This window comes from Bos taurus, chromosome 11 (genome assembly GCF_002263795.3).
Source record: "Bos taurus isolate L1 Dominette 01449 registration number 42190680 breed Hereford chromosome 11, ARS-UCD2.0, whole genome shotgun sequence".
NCBI classification, from domain to species: Eukaryota; Metazoa; Chordata; class Mammalia; order Artiodactyla; family Bovidae; genus Bos; species Bos taurus.
The window spans coordinates 93,734,446-93,755,231 of NC_037338.1; the positions used below are offsets into that span (position 1 = coordinate 93,734,446).

General features: G+C 39.9%; 2 protein-coding genes across 2 annotated transcripts; one reads left to right on the plus strand and one right to left on the minus strand.

Moving 5' to 3' along the window:
• Window positions 1–3,437: 3,437 nt before the first annotated feature.
• OR1Q1 (olfactory receptor family 1 subfamily Q member 1) lies at window positions 3,438–4,382 on the plus strand. The gene has a single exon (NM_001390161.1). The coding sequence runs from the start codon at window positions 3,438–3,440 to the stop codon at window positions 4,380–4,382; it is 945 nt and encodes a 314-aa protein (NP_001377090.1).
• A 7,739-nt stretch (window positions 4,383–12,121) lies between these two features.
• OR12K5 (olfactory receptor family 12 subfamily K member 5) lies at window positions 12,122–13,063 on the minus strand. Its single transcript, NM_001390116.1, has one exon. The coding sequence runs from the start codon at window positions 13,061–13,063 to the stop codon at window positions 12,122–12,124; it is 942 nt and encodes a 313-aa protein (NP_001377045.1).
• Window positions 13,064–20,786: the final 7,723 nt, after the last annotated feature.

A 20,786-nucleotide genomic window follows, 5' to 3' on the forward strand; every position in this document is an offset into this window, starting at 1 on the left:
TTCCTCTAGGTCATAGAACAATTAAATGGAAGAGCCAGGTTCTAGTCCAGTGGCTTTAAAACCCACCATGCAGTGCTTCCTCTGTTAACTCATGTTTAGATTTCTTTTTTTTTTTTTTTTTATTTTATTTTTAAACTTTACATAATTGTATTAGTTTTTAGATTTCTTAAGGACTTTTTGTGTCAAAGAATAATAGACTTGTTCTTTGAGATTCCAGAGGACTAAACGCTGTGCAAGTAATATGACAGAAGTTAGTGTCACATACTAACAAAAATTTTTTTTTTTGAGTCAGAAAAGTTTTATTTTCTTACATCATAGGGAGATATGGTATGCTTATGAAGGGTTATTGATTTTTTATTTCACTTCTGGTAATATCTTTCTCTGATAGGTATTAGGATAATGCTGTCTGAAATTCAGCTGGAAAGTATTTTTTCCTGTTCTATTTTCTGGAAAAAGATTGTATAGTATAGGTGCTATATTTTGACTATATAAATAAAGGATGAAGATTGTTGAATTAAAATATTCATTTATAGTTTTGTTTAAAAACAAAAGTTTTATTTTCTTCATCTCTATTCTGGGTGCCTTATTTCTGCTTTGTTGTTATTTAGTCATTAAGTTGTGCCCAAATCTTTTGGGGCTACACAGACAGGAATACGGATGGACCTAGAGACTATCACACTGAGTGAAGTTAAGTCAGACAAAGGCAAATGTTATGTGACCTCACTTACATGTGGAATATAAATATACTTATTTCTGAATAAGAAAACAATACTGAAAGAAATGGAAAAATTATTTTAAATGGTGTGCTGACAAGTAGATTAGGTCTCCTTCAATATCTCTCCTTTTTAAATTTTTTTGAGAGCAAAGAACTGGAAGCTCCCTGATCTCAAAATAGACTCGCTATCTGGTCCAAAAAGCCATTCATTTTCTTAATATTGCTGACTATTGCTTCATTTAACTTATTTGAAGTTTTTATTTCCTGAGTTAATACATCTAATAAGATTTGTGATGGATGACAGTAAGTCTTTTATTTGGCAAGTGAGAGACAGGATAATGCATGAGGTGACATATTGAAGACAAAATGATTTTAGTAAAGAGAATAAGTTGGGCATCTAGAAATTGATTCTCCTAAAACCATGTCTGTGTACTCTGAGAAGTTTGTGGGTACTACCAAGGGTATGCATTACCCATAATAGACACTACTTAACCAAATGCCCTTTGAAATCTCTTTTAACAAGATTATGTAGCCCATTAGCAAGTTTTATTGCCATCAATTAGATGTCTTAGTTTTTTTTTTTCTTGTTTTTTTTTAATTTAATTTAATTTAATTTAATTTAATTTTTAATTTTATTTTATTTTTAAACTTTACATAATTGTATTAGTTTTGCCAAATATCAAAATGAATCCGCCACAGGTATACCTGTGTTCCCCATCCTGAACCCTCCTCTCTCCTCCCTCCCCATACCATCCCTCTGGGTCGTCCGAGTGCTCTAGCCCCAAGCATCCAGTATCGTGCATCGAACCTGGATTGGCATCTCATTTCATACATGATATTTTACATGTTTCAATGCCATTCTCCCAAATCTCCCCACCCTCTCCCTCTCCCACAGAGTCCATAAGACTGTTCTATACATCAGTGTCTCTTTTGCTGTCTCATACACAGGGTTATTGTTACCATCTTTCTAAATTCCATATATATATGTTAGTATACTGTATTGGTGTTTTTCCTTCTGGCTTACTTCACTCTGTATAATAGGCTCCAGTTTCATCCACCTCATTAGAACTGATTCAAATGTATTCTTTTTAATGGCTGAGTAACACTCCATTGTGTATATGTACCACCACTTTCTTATCCATTCATCTGCTGATGGACATCTAGGTTTCTTCCATGTCCTGGCTATTATAAACAGTGCTGCGATGAACACTGGGGTACAGGTGTCTCTTTCCCTTCTGGTTTCCTCAGTGTGTATGCCCAGCAGTGGGATTGCTGGGTCATAAGGCAGTTCTATTTCCAGTTTTTTAAGGAATCTCCACACTGTTCTCCATAGTGGCTGTACTAGTTTGCATTCCCACCAACAGTGTAAGAGGGTTCCCTTTTCTCCACACCCTCTCCAGCATTTATTATTTGTAGACTTTTGGATCGCAGCCATTCTGACTGGTGTGAAATGGTACCTCATAGTGGTTTTGATTTGCATTTCTCTGATAATGAGTGACGTTGAACATCTTTTCATGTGTTTGTTAGCCATTTTGGATGTCTTAGTTTTAATTTGGGAAGTCGTATTATATTTTGTCACTAGCATACTCTGGAGTGAGACAAATATGACTTTAAGTTCTGATTTTGCCCTTTATGAGCTTAAACATTCTATGCCTCCATTTTCTAGTTTGTAAAACTGGAATAATAATGAATATGATAATAATAATAATATTTGCCTCATGGGGTTATTGTAAGAATCAAATATGATAATGTAGCAAAGTCCTTGATTCAAAGTAAGTGCTCTATAAATGTTATCTATGATGATAGTGATCTTGATACTGATAATGAAAAATCCATATCTCATTATTTTGGAAAATAATTAAGCACTTGATCCTGTTATCAATACCAAGTTACTCATGTGTAACCTGGAGCACAAAACTAAAAGTAACTAAACAGACTGCTCAGATATCCAGGTCTATAAAAACAATTTTTGGAAAATAGTATGTAGGCTCCTTTAAAAATTAAAAATACTATATCATTCAGCAATTCCACTTCTGGATATTTGTCCAAAGAAGACAAAAACCCTAATTCTAAAAGATATATGCAGCCTCCAGGTTCATTGCAACATTATTTGCAGTTGCCAAGACATGGAAACAACTTGTTGTCCATCATTGAGTAAATGGATAAAGAGGGCATAAACACATGCACAGTGGAATACTATGCAGCAATAAAAAAGAAAGAAATCCTGCCATTTGCAACAGCATGAATGAAGCTTGAGGGTATTATGATAAGTGAAATAGTCAGACAGAGAAAGACAAACACTCTGTGGTCTCACTTATACATGGAATTAAAGAAAAAACAAGCTCATAGAGAAAAGATTGGAAGCGGGGGAGTGAGGGGATGGACAAGGTGGGTGAAAGGGATTCAAAGGCTCAAACTTCCAGTTAATAAAATAAATAAATAATAGGCATGTAATATACAGCTTGGTGACTACAGTTAATAACATCATGTTGCATATTTGAGAGTTGGTAAGAGAATAAATCTTAAAAGCCCTCATCATAAGAAAAAACAACTTTTGTAACTATGTATGGGGATGGATAATAACTAGACTTACTGTGGTGATCATTTTATAATGCATGCACTTATTGAATCACTATGTTGTACACCTGAAACTAATATAAAGTTATATATTAATTACATCTCAATAAAAATAATAATAATCCTGTTTGTTTAATGGTAATAGATGGACAATACCACCCGGACCAGTGTGTCCCATTTTGTTCTCTTGGGCATTTCTCCCCACCAGGAAGAGCAGATCCCTCTCTGTCTTCTTTTTCTGTTCATGTATACCATCAACATTTCTGGCAACTCTGTCATCATCATCCTGATTATCTCTGCTCCACGCCTCCAAACTCCCATGTACGTCTTTCTCAGCAACTTGGCCTTGGCAGACATCTGCTTCACCTCCACCACAGTCCCCAAGATGCTGCAGAACATTTTCTCTTCTACCAAGGCTATTTCCTACATGGGTTGCTTAACACAGACTTATTTCTTCATTTGCTTTGCAGCCATGGAGAACTTCCTCCTGGCTGTGATGGCCTATGACAGATACATCGCCATCTGCCACCCTTTCCACTACTGTATGATTCTGAACAGGAAGCTGTGTTCACACTTGGTGGTCATGTGCCACATCCTCTCCCATCTTCATGCCCTGCTGCACACCTTTCTCGTGAGCAGACTGATCTTCTGTGCGGATAACAGGATCCCCCACTTCTTCTGTGACCTCTACCCTCTGATGAAGATCTCCTGCTCCAGCACCCACCTCAACACTTTGATGATTCACACGGAAGGAGTCATTGTCATCAGTGGAGCCCTGGCCATCATCATGGCCTCCTATGCCTGCATCATCTCAGCAGTCCTCCAGAGCCCCTCAGCCAAAGGCAAGTGGAGAGCCTTTTCTACCTGTGGCTCCCACCTCACTGTGGTGGCTATATTCTATGGGACCCTCACATGGGTCTACTTCCGGCCCCTTACCAGCTATTCAGTGCCCGGGGGTCGTATCCTGACTGTCATGTACACAGTAGTGACCCCCATGTTGAACCCCTTCATTTATAGCCTAAGGAACAAGGATGTCAAGGGAGCCTTCAGGAAATGGATGAACAGGATCTGGACCTCTTCATTTAGATAAAACCCCAAAACACAGTTTCAAGTTTTATCTATGAGTTCAAGCTTTATCTATGAAAGATTTTCGTCCTTCAAATGTCTGTTTCCTTTAGAACTTCCCAGAAATATTAGGTATGTATCACAGTTTTCTCAATGGATATTGCCTAGAAATATTTCTTAAACCCAAAGTACATGGAGCTATGTATTTAGTGTAAATCAGTGACATGATTTTAATTACAGCTGATGGTGTTCTGTGGGCATGATATCTAACACCAGGATTGTAACTTTCAGAGTTCTTAGATGCAGGCAACAGAAACTAATTCTGGTTATTCGTGGAGGAAACAAGTTTATTGAAAGCATATGTGAAACTCATGAATTTCCAAGAAGGCTAAGCCAATAAGTTCAGCAAAATGGACAAGAATAAGAAAGGTCACACAGGCAGAACCATAGTCAAAATCACATCCCAGAACTGGTATGATGAGGTCACCACTGTAGCTACCAAACTCTGTTCAATGCCACTTGAATCCCCACCAACATTACCAGAAATAGTCACTGGCCTAGCCCTTAGGGGCCTGAAAATCAGATGTGATCACCTCCAGAAAGAGCATTCACTTCCTATTCTCTGCATCAACACCTCTAGATTCAATATAAAGTGGTGCATCTGACTGGCCAAGTCTTGGTCACTCACCCAAGCTCTAATTCCCGAGGGAACTGGAAAAACAATACTGCTACTTTTATTTTCCATAAAAATAAGGGAGGTTCTGCTTCCCACCAAGACAAAGGAAATGGGGGAACTCCTCTGGAATCGGAAGAGGGACGTAGTGACAAATGTCCACTGTAGGGCCGGGAGTTACAGTTGCTTCAGAACTGATCACCTGTCACAGCTCTCCAACTTGCACTTCCTTAACCTTGATGAGCTGCATTATTCTGGGATTACTTAACCTCTTTCTGTCTCAGGGTTCTCCTAATCTTTTCTGTAGTTGAAATGTGGAATTAGTCTATTACTATGTATTTGCTGTGATCCATGAAGGGGTTGCTTCATGGATCATGGGGTTCTTGAGGCAAGAATATTGGAGTGGTTTGCCATTCCCTTCTCCAGCGGATCACATTTTGTCAGAATTCTCCACTATGACCTGTCCATCTTGGGTGGCCCTACATGGCATGATTAATAACTTCACTGAGTTATGAAAAGCCCTTTGCCACAAGGCTGATGATACCACTCTAATGGCAGAAAGTGAAGAAGAAAAAGAGAGATTCTTTATGAAAGTGAAAGAGGAAAGTGAAAAGGCTGGCTTAAACCTCAACATTCAAAAAACAAAGATAACGGCATTCGGTCCCATCACTTCATGGCAAATAGATGGGGAAACAGTGGAAACACTGACAGATTTTATTTTCTTGGGCTCCAGAGTCACTGCAGATGGTGACTGCAGCCATGAAATTAAAAGATGCTTGTTCCTTGGAGGAAAGCTATGACAAACCTAGACAGTATATTAAAAAGCAGAGACATCACTTTTTTTTTTATCTTAATTACAGGCTAATTCCTTTACAATATTGTATTGGTTTTGCCATACATCAACATGAATCCACCACGGGTGTACATGTGTTCCCAATCCTGAACCTCCCTCCCACCTCCCTCCCCATACCATCCCTCTGGGTCATCCCAGTGCATCAGCCCCAAGCATCCCGTATCAAGCATCAAACCTGGACTGGTGATGCATTTCTTATATGATGTTATACATGTTTCAATGCCATTCTCCCAAATCATCCCCCCTCCCTCTCCCACAGAGTCCAAAAGACTGTTCTATACATCTGTGTCTCTTTTGTTGTCTCGCTTACAGGGTTATCATTACCATCTTTCTAAATTCCATATATATGTGTTAGTATACTGTATTGGTATTTTTCTTTCTGGCTTACTTCACTCTGTATAATGGGCTCCAGTTTCATCCACCTCATTAGAACTGATTCAAATGTATTCTTTTTAATGGCTGAGTAATACTCCATTATGTATATGTACCACAGCTTTCTTATCCATTCATCTGCTGATGGACATCTAGGTTGCTTCCATGTCCTGGCTATTATAAACAGTGCTGTGATGAACTTTGGGGTACACATGTCTCTTTCAATTCTGGTTTCCTCGGTGTGTATGCCCAACAGTGGGATTGCTGGATCATAGGCAGTTCTATTTCCAGTTTTTTAAGGAATCTCCACACTGTTCTCCATAGTGGCTGTACTAGTTTGCATTCCCACCAACCGTGTAAGAGGGTTCCCTTTTCTCCACATCCTCTCAAGCATTTATTGCTTGTAGACTTTTGGATCACAGCCATTCTGGCTGGCGTGAAATGATACCTCATTGTGGTTTTGATTTGCATTTCTCTGATAATGAGTGATGTTGAGCATCTTTTCATGTGTTTGTTAGCCATCTGTATGTCTTCTTTGGAGAAATGTCTATTTAGTTCTTTGGCCCATTTTTTGATTGGGTCATTTATTTTTCTGGAATTGAGCTGTAGGAGTTGCTTGTGTATTTTTGAGATTAGTTGTTTGTCAGTTGCTTCATTTGCTATTATTTTCTCCCATTCTGAAGGCTGTCTTTTCACCTTGCTTATAGTTTCCTTTGTTGTGCAGAAGCTTTTAATTTTAATTAGATCCCATTTGTTTATTTTTGCTTTTATTTCCAATATTCTGGGAGGTGGGTCATAGAGGATCCTGCTGTGATGTATGTCAGAGAGTGTTTTGCCTATGTTCTCCTCTAGGAGTTTTATAGTTTCTGGTCTTATGTTTAGATCTTTAATCCATTTTGAGTTTATTTTTGTGTATGGTATTAGAAAGTGTTCCAGTTTCATTCACTTTGCTGACACAGGTCCATATAGTCAAAGTTATGGTTTTTCCAGTAGCCATATACAGATGTGAGAGGTGGGCTATAAAGAAGGCTGAGTGCTGAAAAATTGATGCCTTTGAATTGTGGTGTTGGAGAAGACTCTTGAGAGTCCCTGGGACCACAAGGAGATCAAGCCAGTCAATCCTAAAAGAAATCAGTCCTGAATATTCACTGGAAGAACTGAGGCTGAAGCTGAAGTTCCAACACTTTGGCCACCTGATGAGATCAACTCATTAGAAAAGACTGATGCTGAGAAAGATTGAAAGCAGGAGGAGAAGGGGGTGACAGAGGATGAGATGATTGGATGGCACCACTGACTTAATGGACATGAGTTTGAGCAAACTCTGGGAGATAGTGAAGGACAGGGAAGCCTGGTGTGCTGCAGTCCATGGGATTGCAAAGAGTCAGACATGACTTAGCAACTGAACAACAACAATGTTTTTGCTGACCAATCAATGCTGGACATGGGGAACAGGTCCAAGAGCCAAGATGTCTACCAGTATGTTGATTCTTGGGCTTCCCAGGTGGGCCAATGGTTAAGACTCTGTGCTCCCAAGGCAGGGGGCCAGAGTTCAATCCCTGGTTGGGGAATTAAGATCCCACATGATGCATGGTGTGGCCAACAGTAATATTGATTCTTCAGTTTTGTGGGTATAGGATCAAAAGGAAAAGTGAAAATGGCCTCCCATGACATGAAGCAGATGTCACAAATACAAGTCAATTTAATCCATCTGTCTAGATAAAGTTTCTATCATAGAATATGGATTGTTATAGGCACAAAGTCAAGAAGGAAATAAAATTGTAATAATTTTTGTGTAATGAGCTAGAATAAGGGCTTCTTATTAAAAAAAAAAAATATATATATATATATAAGGCTTGGTCAAAACTTACACCATTGAAATGGGATGGAGAAGGTATACCGCCTTAGTCTTTGCACCAGGATAATAAATCTTCCAAGGTAATGGGAGCCATCAGTTCAGTTCAGTCACTCGGCTGTGCCTAACTCTTTGCGACCCCATGGACTATAACACATCAGGCTTCCCTGTCCATCACCAGCTCCCGGAGCTTGCTCAAATTCATGTCCATCAAGTCAGAGATGCCATCCAATCATCTCATCCTCTATTGTCCCTTTTTCCTCCTGCTTTCAATCTTTCCCAGCATCAGTGTCTTTTCCAATGAGTCAGTCCTTTGCATCAGGTGGTCAAAATTTTCGAGCTTCAGCTTCAACATCAGTCCTTCCAATGAACACCCAGGACTGATTTCCTTTAGGATGGACTGGTTGGATCTCCTTACTGTCCAAGGACCTCTCAAGAGTCTTCTCCAAAACCACAGTTCAAAAGCATCAATTCTTCAGCCCTCAGCTTTCTTTATAGTCCAACTCTCACATCCATACATGACTACTGGTAAAACCATAGCTTTGATTATACAGACCTTTGTTGGCAGAGTAATGTTTCTGTTTTTTAATATGCTGTCTAGGTTTGTCATAACTTTTCTTCCAAGGAGCAAGCATCTTTTAATTTCATGGCTGCAGTAACTATCTGCAGTGATTTTGAGAGCCGTGGCACTTATAAAATGATAAAAGATAAAGCCAACTTGTGGTTAGTTAACTAACATTTGCCAGTAAGTATCTTATATACCCAAAAATTTTTTTTCTGAATTCCATTTCCTGCCTTCCAGCCCCACCTTCCTCCTTCTCTGCCTTTAGTTTTGTTACTAATCTCCATTCTTTACCCATGGATTAGCCTCACTTTTTAGCACTCCAACCTCTTCTAAGAATCCCCCCTGCTCCCATGGGAAGAATTTTCTTAAGATGAAGAGATGGTCAAGAGAGTAAATTAAACAATATTTTTGAAGAAATGGAGAGAATTGAGCAATTCCATCAAAAATTTTGTATTTAGATATCTTCCTCTTCTAGGAGTTTATCACACAGATAAGCATATGTAATGAATAAACATATATTTTATGTGTAAATACCCACATATATTTAGGTTCAGTATATTATTATCTATGATAGTAAAAAATTAGAAACAATCTTCATGCATACTAATGGAATTTTTGGTTTGTCATGTCCAGTGTTGTCATTTAGTCGATAAGTCATGTCCGACTCTTTGTGACTCATGGATTGTAGCAAGCCAGGCTTCCCTGTCCTTCACTATCTCCCGGAGTTTGCTCAAATTCTTGTCCACTGAGTCAGTGATGCCATCCAATCATCTCATCCTCTGTCACATGCTTCTCCTCCTGCCCTCAGTCTTTCCCAGCATCAGGGTCTTTTCCAATGAGTTGGCTCTTCACATCAGGTGTCCAAAGTATTAGAGCTCCAGCTTCAGCATCAGTTCTTCCAATGAATATTGGGGCTTCCCTCATGATCCATATGGTAAAGAATCTGCCTGTAATGCAGGGGACCTGGATTCGATCTCTGGTTTGGGAAGATCCCCTGGAGAAGGGAATGGCTACCCACTCCAGTATTCTTGTCTGGAGAATTCCATGGACAGAGGAACCTGGTGGGCTACAGCCCATGGGGTCGCAAAGAGTCAGACACGACTGAGCAACTAACAGTAACACTATCATGTTTAGTAGTTAGATAGTATCTATCTCTTCTTCCTTCCCTTCATATCCTTGCCTTGGCTTCACTGAGAACCAAATACACGTCTCCATCCCTTTGACTATGGACTTACTTTAGCCCATAGTTTATGAACAGGGATAACAAATGCTTCTTCAGATAAAGAGCTTTGAATGGGTTTAGAAGATTTGGTTTGCCCTCTTGAGCTCTGGCTTTCATCATGAGAAGAAAAGCTCACCCTGTGTAGTTAGGGCCACTTAGCTTGGATCTCAGGATAAGAAATAAATTGAACAGACCTGAACTTGACCTGGGGTCTAAAGCATGGTTGGCCCTTTCAGCCTCCAGACTTTTGCCTGGGAAATAAAAGCCTGTTGTTATAAGCCACTGAGATTTAGGATTGTTTCTTATTTAGGACTTTGAAGGAAATCCAAACTAATTCAACACATATACTATGAATTGCTGTGCAGTCTATAAAAAACTGGAGCAGATTACTTTCTGGCCTTTCTCTCATTTCATAAAGTCTTTGGATACATACAGATATGCAAACCCTTACCTAGCCATTCTTTGTCCTTTTCTCCCATCATTTCTTCATGTGTATGCTATTAATAATAAGTAATAATAATAATGATAGAAAACCCGTATGTGGTAGTTAATGTGGACTGGTCCTTGTTATGGTGTTTTACATATATTGTACTCATCAAATCCTTATGAACCCTAAACCTTAATTATACATACTATTTCTCTCTTTATAAATGGATAGCTGAGGCAGAGAGTAATTGAATAATTGCCAAAGATGATAAGCATTTAAACCCTGTGTTTCAATGGCATATTACTGAGCCATTAAAAAGAATACATTTGAATCAGTTCTAATGAGGTGGATGAAACTGGAGCCTATTATACAGAGTGAAGTAAGCCAGAAAGAAAAACACCAATACAGTATACTAACACATATATATGGAATTTAGAAAGAAGGTAACAATAACCCTGTATGCAAGACAGCAAAAAAGACACAGACATATTGAACAGTCTTTTGGACTCTGTGGGAAGCGAGAGGGTGGAATGATATGGGAGAATGGCATTGAAACATGTAAAATTTCATATGTGAAATGAAACGCCAGTCCAGGTTTGATGCTTGATACAGGGTGCTTGGGACTGGTGCACTGGGATGACCCAGAGGGATGGGATGGGAGGGAGGTGGGAGGAGGGTTCAGAATGGGGAACACATGTACACTCATGGCAGATTCAAGTCAATGTATGGCAAAACCAATACAATATTTTCAAGTAAAATTAATTAATTAATTAATTTTAAAAAACAAACAAAAATAAACAACTAAATAAACACTGTGTTTTTCTTTTTGTGATGCAAGAGCCTGACATAGGCTTTGATTGAGGAAGCATGCATTTCAAAGGCTACCTGACACATTGCTAGCCAAACCCACCTCCTTGGTTTAGAGATCTTGGTTGATTCAGATTAACTGTTTGTTTGGGCCACTTGATTTTATTCTTCCTGTGATTGAAATTCCAACTCTTGGGTTTTAAATCCATCCATTAAACAGTGAACCTTGAAGATGAATCCCTTATTTTCATCCACAATAAAAGCAGAACTCCAAGCCCACACTCTCTCCCTCTATCCACAACCTCACTGGGTGGCCCAAGATGTGCTTGTCCTTTCCAGGACCTGTGAGTAATAAACATTTCCTCCCCCCAAATTTCCCCAAAATGCTGCTGAGGGTGCCTTGCAATCCTAGTAAGAATCAAAAGGGCCTGACCAGCTCACTGGTTATCATAGGCACAAAACAATCCCACAGAAGTAATGACAGAGCTGAGACACAAATTCACTGTCTCCAAAATCCACTCCCTTAAGCACTTACACTATACTACCTTCGAACAAGCCCTAGCATTTTCCCTTGGGCTTTTGAACTCTATTTCATTCTGACTTCTTTAAGGAAAATAATTTCTGAGAGATCCTAGGTTTGCACAAAAGAACTCCTTGATTCTATTGTTTCAGTGTAATTATGGATACTACCTCCTTTATCTCTCAAAGGGATGTGTATCTTTACAACAAGAGCAATCTATCTGAAAAGAAAAACAAGAAAACAATCCCATTTATAATAACAACAAAAAGAACCAGCTACTTAGGAATAAATTTAGCTAAGGAGCTGAAAAATCTGTACAGTAAAACCATAAATCATTGGTGAAAGAAAACAGACACAAATCAAAGGAACAACCTCATGTGCATGGATTGCAAGAATGAATATTGTTAAAATATCCATGCTACATAAAGGGTTCAGGACCTGTGCTGCCATTCCCTGTTTGCCTGGGAACCAGGCTAGAAGTTGCTTGGGATACAGAGCTTCCTGAAAAGCCTTCGCAGGGCACCCTTCACCTCCTGGTTTCTCAGGCTGTAGATCAGTGGGTTTAGCATAGGGGTTACAACTGTGTAGAAGATGGCCACCTGACGCTCCTGGTCCAAGTTGTAGCTGGAAGATGGCCGGAGGTACACGCAGATCACAGAGCCGTACAGGAGCAGCACAACCAGGATGTGGGAGCTACAGGTGGACAGGGCTTTACGCAGGGCAGCAACTGACTGCATGTGTGTTATGGCCACACCAATGCGGGCATAGGAACCTAAAATAAAGAAGAAGGGGCTGACCACCACGGCTACCCCCTCAGTAAATATTAACATCTCATTGACCACTGGCCGGGTACAGGAGAGCTTCAGCAAGGGTGTGATGTCACAGAAGAAGTGGGTGACCTGGTTGCCACAGAAAGTTAAGCGGGTGACCAACACACTATAAAGAAGGCTGTTGAGGCTGACGACCACCCACGAGGTTAATGTTATGCGTAAGCAGAGGCGATGGCTGATGATGGCAGAGTATCTTAAGGGGTCACAGATAGCCACATAGCGGTCATAGGCCATGGCAGCCAACAAGTGGCCTTCCATGCTGCCCACAGCCATAAAAAAGAAGAGCTGGAGCATGCAGCAGTTAAAGGAGATGATTCTGTTCACAGACAGTGTGTGCACCAGCATCTGGGGAACAGTGATGGTTGTCAGAGAGATGTCAATGAAGGAAAGTTGGCTGAGCAGGAAGTACATGGGGGTCTGAAGCTTAGGGTCTGAGAGGGCAGCAATCATTAACAGAGCATTGCCCATAACTGCCACGAGGTACATGGGAAGGACGGTCCCAAAAATGACTGGTTGCATCTCTGGCCAGTTGGACAGGCCCAATAAAACAAATTCTGTTACTTCTGTCCTGTTTCTAGCGGCCATAAGACTCAATCCACATCACCCACAAAGAGCAAGTGTTAAGATCAGATAAGGTTGAAATTTACTCAGAGATAGCTTGCAGGAAACATCTTTTCTTGTGCAGATGTCCCTAGTTTTCCAAAACGAATTTTTTTCTCTTTAATTTTTTTCCCAGGCCATTATTTCTTATTCATCCACTCACCTACCCATTCTTTAGTGTATTCCATGTTCATGTATTGACCACTTACAGTCTCTCAATTTGATTAATACTAATGACAACAGGATAACTCACACACAGTCCTGGACTTTTTGAACTTCACTGTATAACAAGTAAGTCATCACTGAACATATAATGTCTTTGGTGCTTGCTGTGTGCATTCTAAATATCAGGCAATTGATTCTCACAACAGTCACTCATGGTAGAAACTGCTTTCAGCCACTTAACTACAGGTGAGAAAGTTAAAGCCAAAAGAATACTCTACTGAAGGTCTTATGTGATCTAAAGCCTGGACTTAATCCTGTACAGTAAGCCCCTTATATACAAACAAGTTCCCTTCCAAGAATGCATTTATAAGTTCAACATAGCCTAGATACCCAACTAACACAATTGGCTACGTAACACTGCACTGCAATAGGTTGGTAATACATTAAAATAAATAAATAAATAAATAAAACATTTTAAATCTTACAATACAGTGCCTTAAAAAGTGTAGTAGTACAGTACAACAGCTAGCATACAAGGGCTGGCATCAACTGAACAGGAAGAAGAGTTACTGGCTTGCGGAGGCAGATGAGGTGGGAGATGAAGAACAGAAGGATCATCAGCAACAGGAGATGGAGGGCATGCTGCAATTTCACTCACGCCTGACATTGATGGCCCAAGTTCCGGTTCCTTGCTGGAACCAGATGCACATTTGCATCTTTGAAAGTTCACAGCTTGAAGGTTCATATGTAGGGAACTTACTGTGTAGTTTTATCAGCCTCAACACTTCATTTCTCAGAGTTGGAAGGAGAAGGGAAAGATCCTCAGACCCTGGTCAGATGTCTGAGTCTCTACATCTTTGCTGGGGCACTGAAGTTAAGATCTGGTCCTAGCTTTGCATGTCCAGAAACCCAACTCCCCCCGCCCCCCCCCCCCCCCCCACAGGAGAGCGCTTATTCCATTAAGTCAAAGGAACTTACCTGGGATGAGATGCAATGATAAATATAATTGTTGATTTTGTTAATGATTTATTTTCAAGGAATAATATAATCTGCTAGTGGATGAGATTTTTGTGACTTTTCAGCTCAGGTTTTTCCTATAGGTAGATTTATGCAGTACATCAAAGAGGTAACATTTTGAGGTTGTTTAGGAGGCAAGGATATATTTATATATTTTCAGCATTTTCTCATGAATGTGAATAAAATAATTTTAAAATAGTAGAGTGCAAGAGAACATATACTAAAAAGCAGAGGTCTCTTACCCTATATTTACACACATGTGTATTTAGTTTGACCTCTTCTGGTGATTCACACCTCTCTGCTTCTAAATAAAGTGGTACATAACTTATGTGCCAGTTTTATAATTAAAGATAATCTTTTGGCTTTTTATCAGAAAAGACAAAGTTTTATCTTATGTACATTATTACCACTCTTCCTTCTTTTCCTCAATTTTTTGATGATATTTTAGCTCTTCAATTTGTTGCTTTTCTGCTTTTAAATGATTTGCTTCAATCTACAGTCCATCAACTTCAGACTCCACTTATCTTCCTCACCTCTGCACCCCTCTCCAAACTTTGGAAAGCTATATCTTTATTTGCATATTGTCAAGATTGAAAACATACAAATTATGGGTTGTAGGCATAGTTAAGTCTTCCAAAAATGCTAAAAATCAGTATCAACATTAAGATTAGTATAACTGTGTAAATATTTATCATGGCAGTGCCAAATCATGTGTAATGGTTTCATTTATTCTTTAGTGAGTCCAGTGTTCCATGCACCAAAAGATAATATCCCTAACATTAAGATAAAGAACCAAAACCATTTTAAGGGCATCTCTCTTGGTGCTTTCTTTAAAGAAAAGCTCACAGGAGCTTAAAAGATAAAGAAAACTTATGTTTTCCAGTGTCTGTTCTTTTGTCTTTATTTATTCATTTATCCTTTTCCATGTCAGTGATATGGCTCAAACTATATGCTCTAATAATTCTATTATACATTCAAGCCAGTGATCACACATAGACATCTACTAGAGGTATAGAAGAAGGTGAGAGAAAGAAAAAAAATATGGGAAGGAAGAAGTATTGAAAAAGTCCCTTCATGGGGAAAGGGTGACAGAAAATCATCTTTGAGAAGGAAAGAGTGTCAAAGAGTATAGATTTATCCATCATGAGGATTAAAATGTAATAATATAGAGTCCATTTTCTCTCAAGCAAAGCAAAACTGTATCTGAAAACCGATTATATGCAAAAATAGTCATAAGCAGTGGTAGTATTCTTCTGACTTTTTCAATACTCATCTCTATATCTTGGTTATTTTCCAGTATTTTAACATTATTCTCATCAGAATCTGAGCTCTGTGGATCCTGTTCAGACAACTTGGAGATATCAAGGATGCTGATTCTAGAAGACACAGAGAGGAGTAGTTTGTTTAGGAGAGAGCTGAAGAAATACACATATATAGATTTAAACAACTCAAAACCAAACTAAACTGAAGTTTGGGAGAGAAACAAAACAAAAGGGAGAATTCCTGGAATGAGACAGAAAAACATCTCAGATTTCCCAGTTCCCACCTGTACTTTAGGAACATACAGAGTCCTGAAGAAAGGAGAGAGCTAGAGTGTCAAACTCCAATTGTGCTATTCTTGTCTTTCTTCTTTAATGAAAGTACCAAGTAACATATAGTCTTCCCTGTTTTATCAACATCTGAATGTTACAGATATGTTTTACATAATATCTTCTTGATTTAAATTCTATTTCTAGTCTTTTCCCCTGTGTTGAATCACAAAGGTTGAATCTGAGATGTATAAATCTGAACCTCTTTTTCTCTGTCCCAAGAATATATCTTCAATATTCTCACAAAATAAATTAGGTCCCCTGTCCCACATTTCTTGCACCTGGGGGCTGAAATGTCTGTCCATACCCTCTCCAATTACATGACTATATTCTCCATCTAAGTCTTATTGCTGCTGCTGCTGCTGCTAAGTCACTTCAGTCGTGTCTGACTCTGTGCAACCCCAGAGACGGCAGCCCACCAGGCTCCCCCATCCCTGGGATTCTCCAGGCAAGAACATTGGAGTGGGTTGCCATTTCCTTCTCCAATGCATGAAAGTGAAAAGTGAAAGGGAAGTCACACAGTCGTGTCTGACTCTTCGCGACCCCATGGACTGCAGCCTACCAGGCTCCTCCATCCATGGGATTTTCCAGGCAAGAGTACTGGAGTGGGGTGCCATTGCCTTCTCTGCTAAGCCTTATTATTTTCACTCAAAAACATATCTTTCTGTGTCATCATTGTCAATTCCTCCATCTCATTGCTTTTTTTGACTACGACATTTGAACCTCACTCTATTCTTGGGTATTTGGGGTATCAGAATCACATTGCTTTCTACAAGAGGATTATGTGTTTACTTATTTCCTATTCTCTTTCTGTTTACCCTTAGGGCACAATGTAACCTAAATCTCACCTTTTCTCTGTACCTAATGTACACTCAGGTTAGAAAATTTGGGTGAAACTGTGTTTCTTCTCCACATTCTCATAAAACTAGGGATTCCCTTTTTGTCATTTTTCATAAAAGCTTTTCTATAGAACAGCTCATCCCAGTGAGGCAGCACCACTTACATGCACTCATTCTGGGATTCTGCCAACCCCAGGAGACTCCAATTTTGTTCAGATGAAATATTATTTAGAATGGGCTGAGCCCTTGTATCTCCCTTTATCAACTGGGATGGTAGCACAGGTGGCTCCTCCTTCTTCCTTATATCTAAATCTCACTGAGGCTAAGACCATAAAGCATCTAAAAACAACTGTGTCTGTAGGGAAGGTCTACCTCTTAGGGGGCACAGTAGCCTTGTATCACATCAACAGTTAGACAAGGAAAACCTTAAGGGGAACTCGATTCCCATATCAGCATCTCAAGAAGCCATCTCTCCTAACCTAGCCTCTCTATAATTATCGAGTGTTTGTTATTAATTCCAACATTTTAACTCAGCTGAATTAATGGCAAGACATGAGGCTTTATGATACATCAGTGGGACAACTTCAATTGTTATTATGGCTCCATTCTGCTCATCAATGACTTTCTCAGTTCCTGCCCTCACTTGATTGCATTCTTTTGATGGATTTCACTTAGCCACTTTGCTCTCTGTTTCAGAATTCTCAGCCTCAGAATACTTGATTTAAACACATTTGTGTGTACAAAAAAACAGAATGATGTAGAGCACCATAATGAAAAGTCTGAGATGAATACTGGGGAGATTCTTGGGAATGCAGACTGTTGAGACCAAGACCAACCACGGGTTGGGTAGGGAAATTTATAAAATTCCATAAAGATCTTCTATCTTGTTTCAGTGATTTGTCTCCTGGTGATGTGTTTTTGTTGATGTAAACCTTTACCTATTCGGGGCTTCCCTGATAGCTCAGCTAGTAAAGAATCTGCCTGCAATGCAGGAGACCAGGGTTCAGTCCCTGGGTTGACAAGATACCTTGTAGAATGGAATGGCTACCCACTCCAGTATTCTGGCCTTGATAATTCCATGCACTATATAATCTATTGGGAGTTGGACAGGACAGAGCGACTTTCACTTTCATTTTCACCTATTCAGTCCAGTTCAGTTCAGTTCAGTTGCTCTGTTGTGTCCCATTCTTTGTGACCTCATGGACTGCAGCATGCCAGGCCTCCCTGTCCATCACCAAATCCTGGAGTTTACTCAAACTCATGTCCATTGAGTCAGTGAGGCCATCCAACCATCTCATTCTCTTTTGTCCCCATCTCCTCCCTTCTTCAATCTTTCCCAACATCAAGGTCTTCTCAAATCAGTCAGTTCTTCATATCAAGTGCCCAAAGTATTGGAGTTTCAGCTTCAACATCAGTCCTTCCATTGAACACCCAGGACTGATCTCCTTTAGGATGGACGGGTTGGATCCCATTGCAGTCCAAGGGACTCTCAAGAGTCTTCTCCAACACCACAGTTCAAAAGCATCAATTCATCAGTGTTCAGCTTTCTTTATAGTCCAACTCTTACATCCATACACGACTACTGGAAAAACCATAGCCTTGACTAGATGGAACTTTGTTGGCAAAGTAATGTTTCTGCTTTTTAATATGCTGTCTAGGTTGGTCATAACTTTCCTTTCAATGAGTAAGCATCTTTTAATTTCATGGCTAAAGTCACCATCTGCAGTGATTTTGGAGCTCCCCAAAAATAAAGTCTGACACTGCTTCCCCATCTATTTGCCATGAAGTGATGGGACCAGATGCCATGATCTTTCCTTTCTGAACGTTGAGCTTTAAGCCAACTTTTTCACTCTCCTCTTTCACTTTCATCAAGAGGCCCTTTAGTTCTTCTTCACTTTCTGCCATAACGGTGGTGTCATCTGCATATCTTAGGTTATAGATATTTCTCCCAGCAATCTTGATTCCAGCTAGTGCTTCATCCAGCCCATCATTTCTCATGATGTACTCAGCATATAGCTCTTCTTGGCCCTCCTGCGCCCGCACAGCCACCGCTCCTTGGGGTGGGGTAGCTTTGCTGGAGCAGCCATGAAGAGATACCCCATATCCAAGGTAAAAGAAACCCAGGTAAAATGGTATATGTTGCAAGAGGGCATCAGAGGGCAGACACACTGGAACCATACCCACAGAAAACTAGTCAATCTAATCACACTAGGGCCACAACTTTGTCTAACTCAATGAAACTAAGCCATGCCCTGTGGGACCACCCAAGATGGGCGGGTCATGGTGGAGAGGTCTGACAGAATGTGGCCCACTGGAGAAGGGAATGGCAAACCACTTCAGGATTCTTGCCTTGAGAACCCCATGAACAGTATGAAATGCAAAATGATAGGATACTGAAAGGGGAACTCCCCGGGTCAGTAGGTGCCCAATATGCTACTGGAGATCAGTGGAGAAATAACTCCAGAAAGAATGAAGGGATGGAGCCAAAGCAAAAACAATATCCAGCTGTGCATCTGACTAGTGAAAGAAGCAAGGTCCGATACTATAAAGAGCAATATTGCATAGGAACCTGGAATGTTAGGTCCATGAATCAAGGCAAATTGGAAGTGGTTAAACAGGAGATGGCAAGAGTGAACGTCGACATTCTAGGAATCAACGAACTAAAATGGACTGGAATGAGTGAATTTAACTCAGATGGCCATTATATCTACTACTATAGGCAGGAATCCCTTAGAAGAAATGGAGTAGCCATCATGGTCAACAAAAGAGTCTAAAATGCAGTACTTGGATGCAATCTCAAAAACGACAGAATGGTCTCTGCTCATTTCCAAGGCAAACCATTCAATATCACAGTATTCCAAGTCTATGCCCCAACCAGTAAAGCTGAAGAAGCTGAAATTGAACGGTTCTATGAAGACCTACAAGATCTTTTAGAACTACCATCCAAAAAAGATGTCCTTTTCATTATAGGGGATTGGAATGCAAAAGTAGGAAGTTAAGAAACACCGGGAGTAACAGGCAAATTTGGCCTTGGAATATGCAATGAAGCAGGGCAAAGACTAATAGAATTTTGCCAAGAGAACGCACTGGTCATAGCAAACACCCTCTTCCAACAACACAAGAGAAGACTCTACACATGGACATTACCAGATAATCAACACCGAAATCAGATTGATTCTATTCTTTGCAGCCAAAGATGGAGAAGCTCTATACAGTCAACAAAAACAAGACCAGGAGCTGACTGTGGCTCAGATCATGAGCTCCTAATTGCCAAATTCAGACTTAAATTGAAGAAAGTAGGGAAAACCACTAGACCATTCAGGTATGACTTAAATCAGATCCCTTATGATTATACAGTGGAAGTGAGAAATAGATTTAGGGGACTAGATCTGATAGACAGAGTGCCTGATGAACTATGGAATGAGGTTTGTGACATTGTACAGGAGACAGGGATCAAGACCATCCCCATGGAAAAGAAATGCATAAACAAAAATGGCTGTCTGGGGAGGCCTTACAAATAGCTGTGAAAAGAAGAGAAGTGAAAAGCAAAGGAGAAAAGGAAAGATATAAGTATCTGAATGCCGAGTTCCAAAGAATAGCAAGAAGAGATAAGAAAGCCTTCCTCAGCGATCAATGCAAAGAAATAGAGGAAAACAACAGAATGGGAAAGACTAGAGATCTCTTCAAGAAAATTAGAGATACCAAGGGAACATTTCATGCAAAGATGGGCTTGATAAAGGACAGAAATGGTATGGACCTAACAGAAGCAGAAGACATTAAGAAGAGGTGGTGAGAATACACAGAACTGTACAAAAAAGATCTTCACGACCCAGATAATCATGATGGTGTGATCACTCACCTAGAGCCAGACATCCTGGAATATGAAGTCAAGTGGACCTTAGAAAGCATCACTATGAACAAAGCTAGTGGACGAGAAGGAATTCCAGTTGAGCTCTTTCAATTCCTGAAAGATGATGCTGTGAAAGTGCTGCACTCAACATGCCAGCAAATTTGGACAACTCAGCAGTGGCCGCAGGACTGGAAAAGGTCAGTTTTCATTCCAATCCCAAAGAAAGGCAATGCCAAAGAATGCTCAAA

Bases quoted from the DNA above. Each gene is read 5' to 3' on its own strand.
- OR12K5 (NM_001390116.1), bottom strand. From the start codon at position 13,063: ATGGCCGCTAGAAACAGGACAGAAGTAACAGAATTTGTTTTATTGGGC.
- OR1Q1 (NM_001390161.1), top strand. From the start codon at position 3,438: ATGGACAATACCACCCGGACCAGTGTGTCCCATTTTGTTCTCTTGGGC.